Consider the following 22459-nt stretch of genomic DNA (forward strand, 5'->3'; position numbering starts at 1 on the left):
GAATAGGTTAGAATCTACTTTCTAACATATAAAGAAGAAAAATTACAGTTCAAAAAATTTCTAATGCCAATTAAGGAGAAACATTCTCAGTGTTTGCATTTTTACAGTGCTAGAGATTGGATATTTTCCCCCCAAAGGTCCAGGTGAAAAAGACTTGGTTGCAACCTTAGAGCTACTGGCAGGTGGTGGAACCTCTCAGTTGTGGGGAGTGAGGGAGGGGAGTTATGTCATTAGGGTTGTGTTCTGAAGGGGATATTAGGACCCCAGCCCCTCCCTTCTCTCTAACTTTCTGGCAGCCTCCTCTACCATACTCTCCTTCCAGATGTCCTGTGCTATCCTCGTCCCAAATGAACAAGTCTGGGTAACTGTGAACCGAAACTTTCCATACCATGAGCCAAATAAGCCTCTCTCAAGTATCTGTTACATCAACACAATGCTGACTAACACAATATCTTAGCCAATGTGATAAATATACACATATATGAAATATCTTCCCACATTTCATTACATCAGACTTTCTGAAGTTGTGAATTAAAAATAGAGGGTCATGTTTACAACTGAAAAGGAGTCCTCGAATTCTTATAAGGATGCCCCTTGTGAGCAGGGTCCATGCAATGCAGTTGAGCAGAGACAGTGCAGAGAACTGAGTAGTGCAAACATGGCCTCAGGGGTCAGAGATCAGCCATCCTGAATCCCTCACTCCTGCAGAGTTGGTCTTCAAGTACATGCACTCTTGGGATCTGATTGTTAGTAAAATATCTGCTCTAATGAGGAGCTTTGGATATTGAACCCCAGGGATACAGAGACTATAGGAGTCAACCTGGGACGACCTCACTCAACTGTCCTGCCCCAGCCAGAAAGCAGCACTGAGCCTCCTCCCAGAGATAAGCCTTCCTGACCAGGATTCCACTGCCTCATTCAGTCCATCCTCATTTCCTGAGGACACATCTTCCATCTTCAATATCCAGGTGAGATTCTGAATAACATTTCTCATGACTCCAATCATACGACTGAAGTTGCCTTAATACTTTTGAGGTGTGATTCCTGTACCTCACTTAGCTATTATTGAACTCATTTTAATTCCTATATATTTCATCATACGCCCATGCCAAATGATTATTATGTTTATCAATGTTTCCTTGTTGTTTTTCTATTTTCAGAGGGAGTTTCAGCTCATCCAACCTTTCCCTGATATTTGCATTTAGCAAACCAGGGGGGTTTTCTTTCTTTCCATTTTCCTCAGTTGCCCTGGCCCACTACTTCTTTCTCAGGAATGAATAACACTACATGTGATAGTTCATGACAGTTAAAAAAACAAAAGGAAATGTGAGTGTAAGAGTCCCATAGGCTGAGTGTGCATTGGGTGCAATTGTTCTATGCATTTCCCATCAAGAAATATCCCACAGATTTTTTCAGCTTCACTGAAGTACACTGAATAAAGTTTGCACTTATTCAAGGTGTGAAGTGTGCTGGTTGGATGTTCTCACACATTGTAAAATGATTTCCACCATGCAGGCTCATTGTACAAATAGACAATGAAGTCCTCTTGTACTGTGGATGATTTTCCTCTTCTCAAAACATGCTCTAGAACTGAGATTTCATTCAGAGCAAGAATATTAGTGAGAAAGTTGCTGTGAAACTATTATTACACCCAATGTAAATGCTGACAGAGCCAAATCTCTCTCACTTCAAAGACAACGACCCTTGTTCCACAGTGATGCTCCTAGTAGGACTTAGTGTGCTAAGTGATTATCAGTGTGTTGCCTGTAGTTTCTGAGTTCCCCAGTATCAGGAAACTGATCTTATTTTCATCTGTTTTCCTAATTGTCTATGCATGTCACTTTTTATCTCTCTCAGCTGGTTAAAAGAATGATATGCCACCTATCCACAGAAGGGAAGAACTCCCTCAGGTAGGACAGAGAGAGTTGTCCTAGGAATAAGGTATATCCTGGTCTGGACAGACTCTAACATTTCCTCCTTATTTTTAAAATAATGGCATGCAGTAATTTGGATTGAAAAGATGTGTCTTATACTTGCCATCATTCTTGGCACTTAGCACAACCCATGAAACATTGGTGTTCAAGAAAAAAATCATTTCAATAGAGTGAGGAAGTAGCAGAACAAATCATCTAATATGCACTTGAGATCACAGCTCTGTGGGAAAGGTTTTTATTTTTAAATGAACTTCTTCTCAATATTAAGCATCCATAAAAGCAGACAGAAGATTGTTGAAGCATAGACTGCTGTCCCTCATCCCAGAGCCTATCAGCACCAAGTTTAGAGGGGAAACAAGAACACCGCACTTGGTGCATCTTCCCAGTGCTGCCAAAGGCACTGTCCACCCATTTGATTATCTTTCATTGTATCTTTTTCATCAGGTTCATCAAAAACATGAAAACTGGAAATCAAACAACTGTTTCAAAATTCCTTCTCCTGGGACTGACAGAGGACCCAGCACTGCAGCCCCTCATCTTCAGCCTGTTCCTGTCCATGTACCTGGTCACCATCCAGGGGAACCTGCTCATCATCCTGGCCATCAGCTCTGACTCCAACCTCCACACCCCCATGTACTTCTTCCTCTGCAGCCTGTCCTTTAATGACATCTGTTTAAGCTCAAGTATAATCCCTAAGATGCTGGTGAACATCCTAGCTCAGGATCAGAGCATCACCTATGCAGGCTGCCTCCTCCAGGTCTGCTTTGTCTTAGTTTTCATGGCCATGGAAAGTTGTCTGCTTGCAGTGATGGCCTATGACCGCTATGTGGCCATTTGTCATCCACTTAGGTACACAGTCATCATGAACCCCAGTCTGTGTGTCCTTCTGGTTCTGGTCTCCCTATCCATCAGTATTGTAGATGGCCTCCTCCACACTCTGATGGTGCTGTGGTTGTCCTTCTGCACAGACCTGGAGATCCCCCACTTCTTCTGTGAACTTGATCAGGTCATCAAGCTGGCCTGTTCTGATACTCTCATTGATAACATACTTATATATATTGCAGCTTGCATATTTGGTGGTGCTCCTCTTTCTGGGATCATTTTCTCTTACTGTCACATCGTGTCTTCTGTCTTGAGAATGCCCTCACCAGGAGGAAAGCATAAAGTCTTTTCCACCTGTGGGTCTCACCTGTCTGTCGTCTCCTTGTTCTATGGCACAGGTTTGGGGTGTACGTTAGCTCTGTAGTTACTGACTCTCCCAGGAAGAATGCAGTGGCCTCAGTGATGTACACCATGGTCCCTCAAATGCTGAACCCCTTTATCTACAGTCTGAGGAACAGGGACATGAAGGAGGCCCTGAGGAAGCTCATCAGTGGAACAACCTCTCCTCTATGAGATGTTATTTACTTTGGACTTGGGTTTTTATTGAAAGTCAAAGTGGCGGAATTCCTCATGATACAGAATGTACACTTCTGTTGTCACTACATTTTTCTAAAACAGTCAGACGAGGAAATGGTCTGATGCTTATTAATGTGCCTTGAAACTTGACTGCTTTCTTCTACATCTATGATGTTTGGTGATTCTAATTCTCAACCACAATTCTTTGTGCTTGTCTTACAGAAGCAGAACCTGAAGGATGGGTTCCAACTTTAACAGGTTTCATTGTGGTAATTTGGAAGAAAAGACTCAGCTGGGGAAATTTTTATGGAAGATTGTAGTCCCATGTAGAGTGTAGTTTCCCCTGGTCATATAGTTGTGAGAATGAGAGAGTGAAGTTCGTTTCTACTTGGGTGCCATAATAGCCCTTAGTTTCTGTACAGTTCTGTGATGTTCAACAATGAATTCAATCTCTAACTGCCATTCGGTTGCTTCAACTCTGTCAAGGAATGACAAAGTTGGGGGTTTCAGTTTAGTGATGCTTTTTCGATCAAACTCAGAAGGAGAGCTGCAGAAGTTGGACAGGACAGGGAAAAGGTTAAACAGGGTCAAGGTCATATGTGGACACTTTCTTCATCCTGATTCTGTGGGGAGGGCCGTGAGGGTTGCATCTCACAGAAAGACATGCTGTCAGGCAAATTAACTGAACTTTCATCCTCAATTAAGTAATTGCTGAGCTGTTACCTGATCCTCTTGAGGTCACCTCAGCATCCACCCTGATCAATTTCATGTTTATGAAATTCATGTAATTAGATTATCTCAGGGATTTCAGATATTTTTGCAATATTAAGACATGTTTTGTGAAGATAACATCCGTTCTCAAAGAAAAGAAATTGCTAATTCTAATATACTGATGCTATGAAGGGTACTATGAATCATTCCAAGGACATCAGGAGTTAAGAACATATGGATTTGGGGATCATGGCTTCCTTGAGTGCTGCATGGGGTGACTTCTTCCAAGGACTTGTTCTCAGCCTCCCCAGGTTGTTGCAGCAGATGCATGTGTTATACCTGGGACACAATATCAGAGACAGAAAACCAAGTGTTCTTCCCTTGGTCCACTGATCATAGGCCACTCTATGGAGTCATACAGAAGACATCTGTGTCATAAGTTAAATGGTGGGAAAAAAAATTGAAACTATTGGAATGGAAGTGAAAATGAAATTGTTGAAATGGAAAGCAGGAAGTGACAGCTATGTCTGCATTTTTGGTGGTCAGCAGTGATGAAAGAGAATGTATTAGAAGATTCTATGAAAATATTAAAAAACAAAAATTATGGCCCAGCCAAGAGCTGTCTGACCAAGGAGAAGCACCCTGGGTGTTTGCACTGGTATATTATTGTGGATATTTCATATTTGTCCTGAAAGGTCACATGTTAAGGCTTGGTCTTCATGATGTGGCACTAGAGGGAGGTGCTGGGGCCTTTCAGACGTGGGACATAGTAGAAGAAGGTCTGGTTCCTGGGTGCCTGCCCTTGAAGGGGATATTGGGATCCTGGCCACTATTCTTTCCCTCTTTTCATACCCTGGTTGCCATGACTGAACTGGCCTCTTCTTCCATGTTCTCCCTCTATGATGTACTATGCTGTCACTGGTTGAGCAACAAGTCAAGTGACCATGGAATGAAACCTCTCAAACCATGACCAAAGTGAATCTATCCGAGGTATTCATTGCAGCAATAGAAATCTGACTAACAATGACTTAGCTAATATTTTTGAAGTATTATCTTTACCCACCCATATAGGAAATTTCTACAAATTATTAAAGCAAGATTCCCAAAATGATTAATTAAAATAATGGCTGTCCATATTGGTTATGATGTTTTCTCCCATCTTTCCCATTGTATTTACCAGCAATATGGAACCCACAAACCAAACAGCTGTCTCAGAATTCCTCCTTCTGGGACTGACAGATGACCCAACACTTCAGTCAATCATCTTCAGCCTGTTCCTGTCCATGTACCTGGTCACCATTCTGGGAAACCTGCTCATCATCCTGGCTGTCAGTTCTGACCCCACCTCCACATTCCCATGTACTTCTTCCTCTGCAGTCTGTCCTTTAATGACATCTGTTTAAGCACAAGCACAGTCCCCAAGATGATGGTGAACATCCAAACACAGGATCAGAGCATCACGTACATAGGATGTCTCTCTCAGATCTTTTTTGTCTTAATTTTTGCATATTTGGAAATTTTTCTCCTCACACTGATGGCCTATGACCGGTATGTGGCCATTTGTCATCCCCTGAGTCATCATGATGCCCCACTTCTGTGTTCTGCTGGTTCTGGTCTCCTTTGTTCATCAGCTCAGTGGATGCCCTCCTTCACACTCTAATGCTGCTGCGGCTATCCTTCTGTGCAGAGCTGGAGATCCCCCACTCCTTCTGTGAACTTGTTCAGGTCATCAAGCTGGCCTGTTCTGATACCTCAGTGGATAATGTACTGATATATATTGCAACCTACATGTTTGGTGGCATTCCTCTTTCTGGGATCATCTTCTCTTATGTTCACATTGTGTGCTCTGTCTTGAGAATGCCCTCCTCAAGAGGAAAACATAAAGCTTTTTCCACCTGTGGATCTCACCTGTCTGTTGTCTCCTTGTTCTATGGGGCAGCTTTTGTGGTGTACATTAGCTCTGCAGTGACTGACTCCCCCAGGAAGACAGCTGTGGCTTCAGTGATGTATTCTGTGGTTCCTCAGATGCTGAACCCATTTATCTACAGCATGAGGAACAGAAACTTGAAAGAGGCTTTGAGGAATCTCATTGGAAAGACAACTTCCCTTCTATGATATGATGACTTCCATCTCCACATCTCTATGTTCTTTCTCTTTGGACTATAAGTCAAAAATGATTGGATTCCTGTTCAGCTTGAATGTGTCAAAATTGTCTTAATGCATATTTCTCATGTTTGCATAAATAATCACCATGTGCATTATAACTTGTCTTGAATCCTGACTTTTTTTTTTCTAACTGAGATAATTGACTTATGATTCCTATGAACAGAACACATTTTATTTTCTCACGTTTCACAGAAATGGTTATTGAAGCACTGGCTTCTGATTTTTGAAAATTTTGTTTTTTGTGTCCTCCTAGAAAAAGGTAAAACTGTAGAAGGTCATCAGTCAGGAATATATTGAATCTTAACTGTGGTCTTATATGAAGAGTAGGCTCCACCTGTTCTTATGGTTAGAGTCACCTGAATCACCTCCAGATTTAGTCTTATGTGATGAAAAATGTTGCTCATTCATAGTCTGTGAAGCAGACTGCAACCTTGAGATAATTATAGCATTCTCCACATTCAGTGCCTCCCGTGAAGTTGTCATAATTAGATAATATCAGTGGTTTGTGATGATTTTGACATAACTGAGATTCATCAATGAAATAATCCTAAGTTCTAATAGGAAAAAGAAAGGCTAATATTGAAATGCTCTATCAATTAAGAGAGTTGCCTTTTCTCACAAGGAAAGCTGAGGTAAGGAATGTTCCAGAAGTATAGGGCTGCAATCAGTTCTCCTTGAGATGGCCTCTTCCTAAGACTGGTTCCCTTCCAGGTCACCAGGTGGTAGCAGCAAATCCAGGTGTCATTCCTGAACAAGATGCTAGAGACAGAAACCTAAGTGTCCTTCCATAGGTCTACAGGTAATTCATTTCCTCATGGACCAACTAGACTGAATGAATCTCTGTAGTGGACTGAATGGTGGCCTCAAACTGTGTTCAGATCCTGTCCCACTGATCTGTGATTGACTTATAGGATAATTGACTGAATGTTGTGTGTTTGGGAAAAGAGGATTTATTTGTTGAGGAGGAGATTTTCCTGGATTATTTGGGTGGGCCTTGAGTATAATCAACTGGTTCAGTGTAAGATAGGGAAAAGTGGAGAAGAAGTGGAGAAAAGGAGACACATAACACTGAACATAAAAACTGAATTGGGAAGACAGTAGTTGATCATTTTGTCCCTATAATATATCATTTTCAAAAGATTTTAGGGCATTTTAATCACCCCTTTAAATATCCCAGTACTATCATTATATAAGTGCTACCTTTAGACCTTGTCAAAAGTTCAGATTTGATAAATGAATTCCATGTCTCATACAGGTGCTATCATCCTGCTCTGAAGTACTGATCATGTTGTATTTAGAAGTCATTCATTCATTTTTAAACTCCATATTTATGTAGAGGGACATTAAAAATCGGAAACACTTCTGGCGTTGCAATATTAGCATATATTTTTCTGTTATTGTGAATCAAATTGTTTGACTATTGTCCATATCTTTTGAAGAAAATAAAATGTTTAAAAACTTGGGGTGAAACTACTGGCTATAGCAGCATAACTATTCACCTTTGGTTAATTTCAAAGATATTTTAAGGTGGTTAAGCCATTTTTCTTCCCAAGCAGATATTCCTGCTCTTCCATATGACTCCCCAAACATTGTCCCTTAATTTGACAGTCTAAATGGTTTGAAGTATAATTTGATAAATTTAAATTTCTCTTGTGATGTGGTTCAATGTCATTTCACATAGAATTGGTCTTTACTTGTAAAATATATGCATTTTATTTCCATCGAACTTCTTATCCTTTTGAAAATTAATTTCTAATAGTCCTTTTCATAATTTGTAATAGCAGTCCTCTCCATTTCTCTCTCTATACATCACAACCTTATTCTTTAGACATGGCTCTTCTTTATCATGTGTGTTATAGTAGTTAGTAGGTACCCTAACATGCTTAGATTTAATTTGATATTTTCTTCTTTCTTTCTTTATTATTTTTAATACAGTAATTTTATTTTATGTTTTTGACACTATTTTTCTTGTAGTTACTTCTCAGTAGTTGTTGGTACTGAACTGCCTACTTTGAGAAAGTGTTTGTAGACTTGCCTTTCCTATCTGAAGCTGGAGCCCTGGGCAATTTACTTTTGCAGTTGATGTAAGAAAGGAATCACATTCGTTTTCATTACTGAGAACATTTCATTAAGGAATCTGGCCATTTCTGTAACACAGTTCAGCAATGAAAAAGCAGTGAGCTCAGGTGTCCATGTGTCCTGGACTCTCTTTCTCGACAGTGACATGGTTGCATCTATCCCTGCATTAATATCACATGTCTTAATGACTGCAGCTCACCAGTCCACAAAACTAAGTTTCTTATGGCAACAAACAAACCCTAGAGGCTATTTAGTTCCAACCACAAAGGTGTCTTGACTCAGGACAAATTATTTCTGTTAATTTGCATTTTGGGGCAATGGTATTGATAATTGACTTTTAAAATTTTTTTAATTTTATTTTTTAAATTATTTTTTCATTTTTACAGATGGGATTTTGATTCATTGTACCCAAATGGGGTATATCTTTTCGTTTCTGTGTTTGTGCATGATGTAGATTCATACCACTCGTGTAATCATACATGTACATAGGGTAACTATGTCTGTCTCATTCCACCATTTTTTATATTCCCCCTCTTGTTGCCCTCTATAATTTACTCTTAGTTCAAATCTATGACATCCAATTATGAGTTGTAATGTGCTTATGTGCTACTACTACAAAGTTGCAAAAATGCATTGGTAAAATTCTACAAAGGAAGTGAAATAGGTGTTATCGTCCATTTTGACTATGGAAAATATATTAGAAGCTTTTGCTTATAAAATGCAAAATAAGTTCACATTTAACAGAGCCATACATAGAATAAGCATTAAATGGTTGGTATTTTTGTGGTACTTTCTGTATATTATCACTTACTAGACAATGAAATGGTTAGCCAAAATGATAGATCTCCTCAATCTCTCTCTAGAATTCCCAAAGCATATCCAAAGGCCCCTTTGGCACTCCTCATGTGAACACCTAATAGACATCTTATAATCAACATTCATTTGGAAATCCTGATGTTGATCTTCGAGTATGCTGTGCACACACAATTTCTGGTCATCTTTGATGGCAATGACTTCCTTTTAGATACCGAGCCATTTCTCTCACTGAACATCAGCACTCATTCCTCACTTTCTGTCCCAACCCACGCACCATCATTCAGAAAGCCCCTGTTGTCCACACTCTCCGTGTTCCCAGAATTCAGCTGAAAGGCATCTCCACAGCTGCTGCTCTCCAGCCCTCAGGGGTGCACCCCCAGGATTTGTGCAGGAGGTGGAAAGAACTCAACTAATGAGAAGCTTTGGATATGGAAGCCCCAAGGGCCACAGAGATGACAGACTACCTGTGACTCTCCACTCCACACCTGGCACAGGTGAATATGTAACACACCTGGCCCTGGGCTGGGGTCCATCATTTCTGCACCAGAGGCAGGTGCTGCCCTCGTTCTGCATTCCCTGAGAACAGAGCTTCTGTTTTTCCTCCTTCACATCCAGGGAAGAACGATGTCCTTCCTCAGTGTTGGTGCCAGGTAACCTGAAGCCTCCTGGTTTATATTTCACTCAATGCCAGGTCATTGTCCATCAGTCCTCCTTGGGCAACCGGAGGTAAAGACCTGAGGAGGGTGAGCAGCACTAGTCACCTGCAGGATGTCTTCCTGGCTGTGCATCACCTGCGCACGCTAACCTCCTCTCCTGCACCAGCACCCAAGCCCCTTTCATTTCACTACCACCTCACTCTGCTGATGGAGTCCAGCGCTGCCTTCCATACTCCACAGAAATCTGCTCCTGTGCAGATTGTAATTTGTTCTAGAATTCTCTAACTTTTCCTTTCATTTATTTCACAAAGGGCAAAGGTACGCTGACAGCCTCTGGTTACTTTTTCCTTCCTGGGTCCTACTTCCCTCTGTACAGCACATCCTGACCAGCCCTCTCTCCTGTTATAAAAATTCTGTGAAAGGAGCAGGTGGAGAGCAAGGCAAATGCCAAGACTACACACGGATTCAGCTCTCTCTTGGCACTAACCTACTGAATTGCTGATAAACAGAACAGCACAGCCTAACCTGAGAGATGAGCCTGCATGCATGACTCCACAGGGTGGCTGTTTTGCCGCCCATATTCTGCTCATAAAATAACAAAACAGCAGGCTTCAATGTGACCAAGACTTTGTGTTCCACCCTATTCTCCTTCATTTTACAGAGGAAAAACTAGTTTTTAACTAAATGATCCTTAATGCGTTATTTTAAGTTCATTTATATTTTGTACACTTTATATGTGTGTATTTTTTATGGGCATATATATATTACATACATTCAATAATTAAAAATGATCATTGGTTGGAAAAAGGAAAAATAAATTGTGATATAATAAGACATTGGGACAAAGTAAGGTAGTGGGGTTAATGAGCAAGAGAAAATCATACCAACACTAAGAAGTGATTAAACACATTATTTTTTCAAAATAAGAAAAGGCCATGTAATATACATGGAGTTACTGTGTTTTTAAATTGTTTTTGTTAGCACCTTGTAGTTATAATTGACTTTGGGGTTCATTTAGACACAGTTATACACGCATGGAATATGATTTGCTCCATTTCAGTCCCCAGTAATCTGTAGTGCAAGCACAGAGGAATAATGTGTGACAACTTCACTATACTGATTTCTCTCGTACACTTTCATATTATGGATATGGAAAATTAATAGGTCTTACTTATTTTTCAACAATAATAGTGCAAACAAGGCAGTATCTTTTAATTCGATGGGGAATGCTCCACACTCAGTTCTTTATTCTTTTTATCTGCCTTTTGAATATCTAAGATGTTCTTATAATTAAAAGGTTCATATCTGTGATCATTCAAAATCTAAAGTTTTTATAAGTCTTTGGATATCTTGTTAGGAAAAGTCAGTTTTCTCTTTTAATTTTTAAACTATTTCAGTTACCCCTGTAGTTCTGATGTATTTGTTTTGATTTCAAGACACTATATTGCACGTACCTGAGAAGCAAACACGAATTTCATGAGCTTCTGTTCAGTTGATCCCTCTTCTGGCTTCTCTCTCTATGCAAGCCGGCTAGTGGGCCTTTCAGTACCCTGATGCTGCCCTGATGGTTTTGGATATCAAGTAAGGATAACCTGTTTTTCTTCCACATTTGTTCCCCTCATCTCTTCCCTTCTGTCATGATCTGTGCCAGGTGTCTTCATCTCCTTCATGCCAGGAGCAAATCACGACAGAAATACCAGGAGTGTCTTGGATCTCAGGCAGTGTTGTTGAAGATCTGTCTTCTCATTACTCATCCTGGCAATATTCCTATTAGGATTTATAGATGTTCCCAAAAGTACAAATAAGGAGCCTGACACTTCGTGCACAACTCATCAAATTTTCTTCTTTACCAAGCAAGCACTGAAGCCAGGATGAAAGCCGCATCACTCTGAGTTAAAATCCTGTTATTCGACTATTTTAATTTATTTTATTTTATTTGCTCTTTTTCATTATACATGACAACATAAAGTATTTGGACATACCATAGGTACACGGAGTTGAAATCTTGATGAAAGCTGCTATTATTGATTTAGGTGTAATATTGCCTATTTTTTATTCATTTACTGTTCATTTAAGAACTGGAGAATTATCAGGGTAAAAGCCACATTTTATTTGCTTTTTTATTCCTACCAGGTGGCTCAAGTAGTAATGGAGGTTGTATTAAAGAAGAAACAGTCAGATAGTTGGGGAGTGGAAGTGAGAAAGACAGGAGGTTAGGAGGGAAGGGAGCAGGTCACAGGAGCTGAAAAGATTGTAACTCTAATCACCTCACTATGCAGACACTGTGCTTTCCTAATAAGGAACTGTGTCATCCATTATCTATATCCTCACCTATATCTTTCCCATCAGTCTCTCCAACAGCACGAAATCAGAAAACCAAGTGGGCACAGTAGAATTTCTCCTCCTGGGCCTCTCAGATGACACAGATCTGCAGTCCCTCCTCTTTGGACTGTTCCTGTCCATGTACCTGGTCACTCTTCTTGGGAACCTGCTCATCATCCTGGCCATCTCCTCTGACTCCCACCTCCATAACCCCATGTACTTCTTCCTCTCCAACCTGTCCTTCACTGACATCTGTTTCATCTCTACCACAGTCCCAAAGATGCTGGTGAACATCCAGAGACAGAGTAAGACCATCAGTTACACAGACTGCCTGAGCCAGGTTTGCTTTGGTGTGGGTTTTGCTGGATTGGAAAACTTTCTCCTTGCAGCAATGGCTTATGACCGTTACGTGGCCATCTGCCATCCACTCAGGTACACAGTCATCATGAACCTCCGCCTCTGTGTCCTGCTAATTCTCTTGTCCTTGACCATCAGTGTTGTGTATGCCCTGCTCCAAAGTCTGATGCTGCTGAGGCTGTCCTTCTGCACTGACCTGGAGATCCCCCACTTCTTCTGTGAACTTGTTCAGGTCATCAAGCTGGCCTGTTCTGACACCCTTCTCAATAACATCCTAGTATATGTGATGACTAGCATACTGGGTGGTCTTCCTCTCTTGGGGATTGTTTTTTCTTATATAAAAATTGTCTCCTCCATTCTGGAAATGCCCTCAGCTGGGAGAAAGTCTAAAGCCTTTTCCACCTGTGGGTCTCATCTCTCAGTGGTCTCCTTGTTCTATGGGACAGGTTTTGGAGTGTATATTAGCTCTGCAGTTACAGACTTATCCAGAAAAAGTGCAATAGCCTCAGTGATGTATTCTGTGGTTCCTCCAATGTTGAACCCTTTTATTTACAGCCTGAGGAACAGGGACATGAAGAAGGCCTTAATGAAACTCATTCAAATGTCTACCTTGTGATTAGTTCCGTGCTTTGTGCTTTGACTTCTAAAGTGAGTCAATGTCCAGGAACACTGGATGATCCAAACAGTTTTCTTCTACCACTAAGGTCTTATTCTGCAATGCTTAGCTCCTCTTCTGATCTGGGTATTTCTGCTTAGAATTGAAACTGACTGAGTCTCCAGTCATTTGGGATTCTTGTAAACTCAAGTAAACTTTTTGAGCTTAATTTTGTGGTCAGTTTCCATAGAGGCAGAACATAAGCAAAGGGTTCTTGCTATTGAGATTTTGGGGTATTTCTCAGGAGAATGTGAGTGACAATAGTGTGGTAGGACAAAGGCTGGAGTTGAGTAAGAATTTCAGTACGGTAGGAGCCACTAGTTGAACCTCTACCTCAACCCATGGGCTGAGTGATCACATGACTTCGCTAAATTATTGCAATCTTAGTTTCTGATTTATAATCCATGACATTCTGAACTTTGTCTCCATGGCTGATAATCACCTGCCAGTTTCTATTGAACTGTGATAATTCTGCAGATGACACAGTAGCTATGCAGTGTCAGTCAACAGTGACAGCGGGTGGCAATCAGCTCAGTGATTATCAACATACTACTTATGCAGTAAAATAGCACCCACTAACCTTGACTTCGTCTTCCACGAATTTGGCCTAAATTCTGCATTATGGAATTTGACGTAACTATGGAATGTTTGAATTTCATGAGTGAGGAGGGCTGTAGCTCACATCATATGAAACACTATTAACTGACTTCGCTCAAACAGTGAAGCTGGTCATCCTGAGTCATTGATGTTCACACAATGCACATCCAGGCATGGCACAGGATGCCTCATTCACTATCCCACCTGTTGGTTTATCTATGATCTGCCATTCTGGTCACTGAAGTCCCAGATCAGTTACAGGGTTCATATACCTAGATCTTCCAGAAAACTGAAAATAGGTTGTTGTTCCTTAGGTTTTGTTTCAGTAGAGAGCTAAACATTTCATGGATTTATTTAGAAAACATCCTTTCACATATAGCACAGTCCAGAATCAGGGCCTTTGCTCAATTATAAACTAATCACTGTGAGGAGATTGGGGCTGTATTCTGGGGTCCCTGCAATGACAAACCCACCCATTCATCTACAGTTCATGAAACAGAACATAATGGTGGCCCTTAAACTCATTAATGCGCAAATCAAAACAATAATAATAATATGAATAATAATAATTAATAATAGTATAAAGAAGATCAATAGAGTAGAAGAAGCAGCTCAGGAGGAGGAATAAAAGCTAAGAAACCTAATCACATTATATTATGTGCATGTATGAATATGGCATAATAAGTCTTGCTACTACCTATTATTATAATGCACCAATAAAAACTATGAGACACTCTTGAGAACATCTTCTGTTCTGTTGCTATTGGGTCATCTGATTTGTACTTTGGCTTCTTATTGATGGCTTTCATCTATATCCATGGATGAATGTAATCCTCAGTCAGCGGGGCTGCTATTGCAAAACACCATACCTGGCTGGGTTCAAGAGTGGACATTTATTTCTCCAAGAACTTGGCATTGCAAATTCCAAGATTCAGGTGTCAGAAGATTCAGACCCAGGTGATGGCCTTTCTTGTGGTTTGCACATTGCTACTTCTTTGTTGGATCTTCTCTTAGCAGAGACAGTATTTCTACTCTCTTCCTCTTGTTATGAGGGCATGAATCTCATGGCAAAGCTCCATGACTTCATAAAATCCTAATTAATTTAACAAGTCCCACCTCCCAATGCTATCAAACATGGGAACAAATATAAATGATCAGAAAAGTACCTACTTGTTGTAAAATACATTCGTGATTAAGAAACAAAAATATTCAGAGTTTTTATCACCACAGCAAACTTAGTTTTGGTTACAATGTGCTATGTTCATTAAAGGATGTGATATTGGAACAGGGAGAGATACAACAATACTATTGTTCAGGAAAGAGATCCCAGGAATCATCGACTTATAAATGAACAGTTTATTTCTGAATTAACCTCACAGCAAAGATGGATTATTTGGTCAAAAGTACTTAAAAAATGAATATGATTCCTGTCTCTCATCAAAGGCGAAAATAAATTTCATGTAGTTTCAGTCTAATTTTCTAAAGGTAAAATTCAAAATCATTTATTGAGGAAAGTAGGAGTTTTAAAATCGAGACCTCCTGAGTACAGACCATGAGGCTAAGTATTTACAAATTAAACTGTGTGGAAGCTGTTTTCTGTGGCTGTCCTGTGAATACCATGAATACCATAAAGCACAAGCAAAACTAGACACTCCTAAAAAACTAACTGCAGTATTATATATGTAGGTGTGGTATACATGTACAGGATGGCTACTCCAAATATATAAAGAACAATTATGAATTGCCTTTTTGAGAGAGATGAGGAATTCACTGGATATATCATGGATTCATCAAAAGACAGAAAAATAGATTATAATATGTGCAAGGAATCTGAGCCTCTTAATGAGAGAAACAAATTAATTGCCTGCATTTTGCACCGTTTATATTATCAAGTTAGTTTAAATATTGAGCATAATAAAGAAAATCAGGAATTTTTATTAAGAAGGTACATCATTGCATAGTTCCTCTGAACTATGCAAAAATGGAAAAGCACTTGACAACAACACACAATTCCACACCTCTGTAAAACCACCTTTTATTTCCTTCTTTCGAATTGGAAGAGAATGTTGCAATGACTTTATTTACAAGAGAAGAAAATAGATAAAAAATTTTGTCACTATCAAAAACTATTCCTCAGTTTTAATATCAGCCTAATGGGTATAATCTTATGGAATAAGAGAGTAACTGCTATATCCAAGAACATGATGGATGCTGAAGTAACTTGATGAGAATAACAGGGGGGAAGAATTCAGTCTCCTGTTATTTAAGTTTGAATTTATACATGTGAAATGGAAGCAACTTCTATGTATTGAATCATCCAATTATAGTTGCCTTGGAGATACAAATGCTCCAGAGGTTTATGGGAATGCCAACTGGGTAAAGGAAAAACAATGAAGACTGACCACATCAATCCACTTATGACCTGAATGGTTACCACATGATCTTTTCTGTGTCCTCTTCCTTCTGGAATCATTGATTACCTGAGAACCCACCCAGATCATCCACTTAATGCTCTTCCTCCAGGATCCCCTATTGGCAGGGACCATTTCCGCTATGCTGCTTGACAAGGTCTGAGAATGGGGAAGAGTTTGGCAAGGCCACTATTCCAGGAATTGCCGCTGTCATCTCTCCTAGGAATTGGGTGTTCTTTTTGGTAATCATCATATTTATAAATATGCAAGTTCAAATCATATTCTCTGATTGTTGTGATAAGAATTTAACCTCAAAGAGTCTGTGGAGGTTGGGGGAGGATAAGGAATGCTTTAAAAATGTACTACATCACACATATAAGTCTGAAGGTACAGATTTGAGGAGTTCTTCAAGAAACTATAGTTGCAGGAATTGCTTGCTCCTGTGCTGACCACATCTACCCCAGTTAATGCTTTACCAGCAAAACAGTCTGACAAACAAAACAGGAGAATTGTCCCCAGAGTGAAAGAACCACGCTACTTAGCTTACAAGATTGGGGGATGTTTGTGGTACCCATCTAGAGGGAAACAAGTGAATAAGCATAAGGACCCACCTCCCACAGATCCACCTCTTCCCCATACAAGAGTGTACAATGAAAATGGTAAATGAGTAATTATTATTAATGGTAAATGGACAAATGTCCAATGTTTGTCCTTCCTTCAAAGACTTGGACATCAAGGGCCACCCTGGAACTGTAGGACTAAAGAGCAAAGAAACAGCATACGCAATCAACTAGAAAGAAATTATCTTAAGATCAAATGCCCTCATTACATGTTAACTGGTTATGAGTAGTTTATGCTGGCTTAAATCTCATATATGTACTACAATAGGAAGAAGATAAATCAATGAAATAAAAATAATAGGATAAAATTAGGTACTCACACTGATTGTTCGGCAATAAAATAACCCAACTTAGTTTTAACAGAGCTTGTTTAGATAATATAGTAGAACTTTAAGATTAAATCAAAACATAATAACATGAGCTAAAGATTAGTGCCTATTTTTATTAGCAGTTCAGTAAAATTAGCTTAAAACAAAATAGAGTCATTATGCTAACAATAGGTCTGACACCAAAGGGTAAACAAATTCAGTAGGATGAAAAAGGGAAATATCTTTCACTGTAATATGCTTATGTGAGTAATTTTAAGTAAATATAAAAAGTTGACCTTAATGTACCCACTATGCGTGAAAGTGTGATTAATGACAAATCTTATGGTAATTTCTCGATAACATGTATCTTATTTAATCCTGCTTTAATTAATACTATAAAAGAAAAGCTAAAATAAATCTGAGCAGGACTTGCTTCAAGTTGCTCCAGGGGTTCATGTCGTTCCTCTGCACCAACTCCACCCATCCTTCGGGGACCCTGTGAGTTGCTGGGACTGGCTCCCAGCACCCTATTGCAAACAAGTGCCTTGTACCAATTTGTTATGTAAGTTAGTCACGAGTGACTGAGGCAGCAGCTGTATATCTGAGGGCCACAACTCAATGCACCACAGAGATGTGGTCTGCTTCACTCATGGAAAGGTTACCACCTGTGGACCCATGGAAGGACACATGGGTTCCTGTCTCTGAAATCATGTCCAGGTGTGACACCTGACCTCAGTTTGTTCTGCAAAATCCTGAGGACCTAGAGAACCAGTCCCAGGATGAGGTCCCCTCATAGAGGAGGGAACGTAGTATCACTCTCTGTTCTATCACATTCTCTGCCATTGAGTCATTGTAATGAACCTTGTTTTATTAATCAAGCTCATTAATATTAGATTTTCTTTTCCTTATTAGGACTCAAGACATCTTCACTGATGAGCTTCACTGTCCCATCACACCAATGACATCATCTAGTTATGAAAATTTCATCAACAATGAAACTGAGTGTGGTAGATGCTAGTGTTACCTTAGATGTGCATGGTTTGCCAGTACCAGGTCTCAGTGTGTATTTCTCAGGTCATGAATGCTTAATCCTTTGCTTCACAGTAGTACTACACTAGAATGTACTTCTATTGCTCCTAAACACTTAAGCAGACAAACACTATTTGTAAAATATGACAATAACTATGCTTAAATATTTTCCTGATATCTCCAACCTCACATTGCCTTCTTCTGAGCAGGCAAAAATGTTTACATTGGAGTCTCTTCCACAGGTTCTGCATCTATGGAAGTCAAACCAGGAAGCATTATTTGGAGAATAGAAATTATGGGTCAAAGAACAGAGAGCAGAACAAAAACAAAGTTAGGTTCCAGCCAAGTTAAAATGCATGTAGTCATTACTTGGTCATTGTAGGATACTATGGTGGAAGAAGGCTAAAGTAATCTGGTTCACAAAGAAACTTGTCAATTAAATATGCTTTAGAAACCCAAATTCATATCATGAAACATTATGGTAAAGATGCTGTCCTACTAATGAGTTTCCTCAAGGCTTCTTTCATATCTCTGTTCCTCAGGCTGTAGATAAAGGGGTTCAGCATTTGAGGAACCACAGAGTACATCACTGAAGCCACTGCAGTCTTTCTGGGGGAGTCAGAGACTTCATTGCTAATGTACACCCCAAAAGCTGCCCCATAGAACAAGGAGACAACAGACAGGTGTGACCCACAGGTGGAAAAGGCTTTGTGCTTTCCTTCAGGTGATGGCATTCTCAAGACAGAGGACACAATGTGAGTATAAGAGAAAATGATCCCAGAGAGAGGAAGACCACCGAATATGCAAGCTTCAATATATATAAGGATGTTATCAATGAGGGTGTCAGAACAGGAGAGCTTAATCATCTGAGCAAGTTCACAGAAGAAGTGAGGGATCTCCAGGTCTGTGCAGAAGGACAACCGCAGCAGCATCAGACTGTGCAGCAAGGCATCCATAAAGCTGATGCACAAAGAGAAGAGAATCATAAGAACACAGAGGTGCAGATTCATGATGACTGTGTACCTGAGTGGATGGCAGATGGCCACATAACGGTCATAAGCCATTGCTGCTAGGAGGAAGTTTTCCATTCCAACAAAAACCAGAGCAAAGTAGACCTGGGTGAGGCAGCTTGTGTAACTGATGGTCTTACTCTGTCTTTGGATGTTCACCAGCATCTTGGGGACTGTGATGGTGCTTAAAGATATGTCAGTAAAAGACAGGTTGGAGAGAAAGAAATACATAGGGGTGTGGAGGTGGGAGTCAGAGCCGATGACGAGGATGATGAGCAGGTTTCCCAGGACAGTGACCAGGTACATGGACAGGAACAGTGCAAAGATTATGGGCTGCAATGCTGGATCGTCTGTCAGGCCAAGTAGTAGGAATTCTGAAACTGCTGTTTGGTTTCTGGGTTCCATGTTGTTGGTGAATCTCAAGGAAAAGGTGGGGTGAAAAATAAAAATACATAGGAACAGCATTAGCAACATTATTTGGGAAGATGATAGCAATGCAAATTCTTGAACCCTCCATTGGACTCACTGCTGATGAACCCTGTGGATGAAAACTGGCATTCTAAGTTTCAACAAACCCCCTGGGTGGCTTTGATATATGCTGAATTCTGGGAACCATTTATTAGAAACAAAGCTGTATCATTAATACTGTGAACTCAAATGAATGTTCAAACATCTTCCTCTGCTACTTTCTCCTTCCTTCCCTGTCCACTCACTTCTTTCTCTCACCTCATTTATTGAAATGTTTGTTTTACTGAACACCAACTGTTGTATCTACTGAGTTAGGTGCTGTGAATAAAGCAATGTGTAAGACATGACTTTTCAATTAGAATTAGTCTGTACCTTCACGCAAACAGTAAGACAGGCATGACCATGTTACATCTGTCCTCTTGAGCCAGGGTTCACCTACTTTGGTTTTTCTCAGAATCCTTTTGGAATCATCTGATTGTCTTGTCAAACTGCTGCTGTGTTAGTCCACACTGCCACCTCATTTTACCCATGAAGACCCTTAAGTAAGGGGAGGTAATACTGGGATGTGGGCTGTGTGATGAGTGCTTGGCTAAGACCAGGACCCAGCTCAGGTCATCTGACTGAAGGGTTGACTCTCCACTAAGCTCTGCTAATGACTGAATAGCACAGGAAAAGCATTCTGATACAAACACTCATATCTCATAATCTACCATTGTAATTTTAACATTTTTTCCTATGAAAAGCCTCCTTCAAGGATTGGCCACTTGTACCATTAGTCATGTCTATAGCTAGCATCCATCCAGGTGGGCAGAAGATTGCCTTTATACCTGAAGCTAGATGACTCACCCATGGAATTGCAGGTCCTCTCCTTTGCAAATAATTCTATGAGAATTTAGACAAGTCTCTTCATGAGATTCCTGGTCTCTTTCTAATTGTTTTTTTTTTTTTTTTTTGCCTTAAGGTAAAAAGCACCAGAATGAAAGAAAGCTTGAAGTTCATAGACTCCTAAGAAAAGCAGTAAGACTACATACAACTTGTTGTTCTCTGGAAACAGAGACCAGATAACAAAGACTTATATTTATTAGGTCCTTTTAGGAGAATCAGGTTGCTCTTAGAAATGCTGTTGTGGAAAGTTGGTCATGTATAAGCAGGAAACCAATCTTCATTTGTGATGCATTTAGGATGAAATGAATAAAAACTTAAATGAATTGAACAATAATGGATTTAGATACATGAATCACACCTAACTTCACTTGCAGAGCTTTAACTAAGGGACTGCCTGGTACCTGGTGGACTTCAAGAGGAAGGATGCTCAGTGCTTCATCGGTGTATTGGTGATAGATGATGCATGCTCAGTAAGTGCAGACAGATTGAGTCAGCAGGTCCTGGTCAAGAAGGATCACATCTCTAGGAGGAGGCTCCTGTGTTGCTTCTCCTCTGGGGCAGGGCTGTGGGGTGCGGTGGCCACAAGCTGACTCTATGCAGTCTCTCTACCCCTGGGGCTCAATATCCAAAGCTCCTTGTTAGACTAGCAATTTTACTGCCCTGCTGATCCCTGGGGTGCATAACCTTAAAGACCAAAGAAAACAGAAGACAGGCTTTTATGCTGGCAGGTCCCCTGACCACAGAGCCAGGTGCAGATTACCCAATTCTCTCCACTGATTCTCCTCTCCTCCACTTATGGTACCTTGCCTGCAAGGACCCATGAGGTTTCTTGTAAACCCCAAATATTCATTTACTAACAAAGAAAAATATAGCTGTTTCATATCAAGGAGCCTGATTCTCTTTTAGGTGTGAAAACATAGCTTGTGCATGTGGGTATTACAAATCTGATTACAAACACAACCAAGAGGTTATAATCAAACAAATACTCAGAGGTATCTCTTCAATGTCATTAATGATTCCTGATCCTTGATTTTTATGTTCAGTATGTTGTCCAGAATATTCCAATCTAGTTTTTTGGTCACTGATATTTGTAGTAAGTACCGACAAGCATACTGTTTTCTATGGGCATTTTGCAAAATCTTTTCCAATTGCATCACAAAGTATATTTTTATCACATTAATTGACTGTGAGATGAAATTATGCAGGAGCAGAGGTCAGAAAACCCGACCTGAGGAGTAGAGACCTAACTGGAGACAGTGAGGACAACTGCAGCCCTGTCAGAGGGGACTCCAGACAGATTTAAGAAAACACTGGCAGAGAAGAATTGAGGAGAGACCAGCTTTGAGAATGTTTTTATAAATGGAGAAGAGAATGAGGCTGTAGCTGGAGCAAGATGAGTGGTCTAGAGGCCACTTCCATTTTATTAAGGGGAGTGCAATATACAATTACACTGAGAACATCAGACTTCACAGGTGACCCACACCTCCATCTGCTGTGACCTCTAAGTACCACATTAGGATCATTGAAGTGTCACCAAGACTCCTTCACCTGATTGACAATGTCCATCTGAACAGAGACAGACAGGCCAACTTTAGCTCTCAGTGTCTCCACTGCTCTGATCACATAGGTCCTACCTACCAAGTGGCAGCATCCAGATAGGACCACAATCTGGACCAGCGCATGCACTCCTCAAACCTTAGGGGTCATGAATATTATTATTATTACTAGGGATTGAAGCCAGGGACATTTACACAGTGAGACATAGCCCCAGGCTTTTTTAAATTTTAATTTTGAGACAGGTACTCTCTCAGTCTCTTGAGGCCTCGCTAAGTTGCTGAGACTCGCTTTGAACTTGTGATCCTCCTACCTCAGTCTCCCAGTTGCTGGAATTACAGGTGGGTGCCAGTGCACCTGGGTCATAAGCATTACTTTGAGGAGGCATTCTTTTTAGTAATTTTTTGAAGATTAAACCTGTATCTGTTGAGGTGATATGTTGCCTTATTTTTTTTCAAAGCAGAGGAATGAGAGGAAAAATAA

The 22459-nt window shown here is 40.2% G+C and overlaps 2 protein-coding genes and 2 pseudogenes across 2 annotated transcripts; 3 read left to right on the plus strand and 1 right to left on the minus strand.

Moving 5' to 3' along the window:
• The first annotated feature begins 2391 nt into the window (after positions 1–2391).
• LOC124975325 (olfactory receptor 7G2-like) lies at positions 2392–3329 on the plus strand (annotated as a pseudogene).
• A 1898-nt stretch (positions 3330–5227) lies between these two features.
• Positions 5228–6158, plus strand: LOC124975326 (olfactory receptor 7G2-like; annotated as a pseudogene).
• Positions 6159–9728: 3570 nt separating this feature from the next.
• Positions 9729–13055, plus strand: LOC124975327 (putative gustatory receptor clone PTE03). Its single transcript, XM_047538077.1, has 2 exons — positions 9729–9754; positions 12110–13055. The coding sequence occupies exons 1-2, from the start codon at positions 9729–9731 to the stop codon at positions 13053–13055; spliced, it is 972 nt and encodes a 323-aa protein (XP_047394033.1).
• A 5480-nt stretch (positions 13056–18535) lies between these two features.
• On the minus strand, positions 18536–19492 carry LOC124975339 (olfactory receptor 7G2-like). The gene has a single exon (XM_047538084.1). It carries the CDS (start codon positions 19472–19474, stop codon positions 18536–18538), a length of 939 nt encoding a protein of 312 aa, XP_047394040.1. The 5' UTR covers positions 19475–19492.
• Positions 19493–22459: the final 2967 nt, after the last annotated feature.

Source organism: Sciurus carolinensis, unplaced genomic scaffold (genome assembly GCF_902686445.1).
Source record: "Sciurus carolinensis unplaced genomic scaffold, mSciCar1.2, whole genome shotgun sequence".
NCBI classification, from domain to species: domain Eukaryota; kingdom Metazoa; phylum Chordata; class Mammalia; order Rodentia; family Sciuridae; genus Sciurus; species Sciurus carolinensis.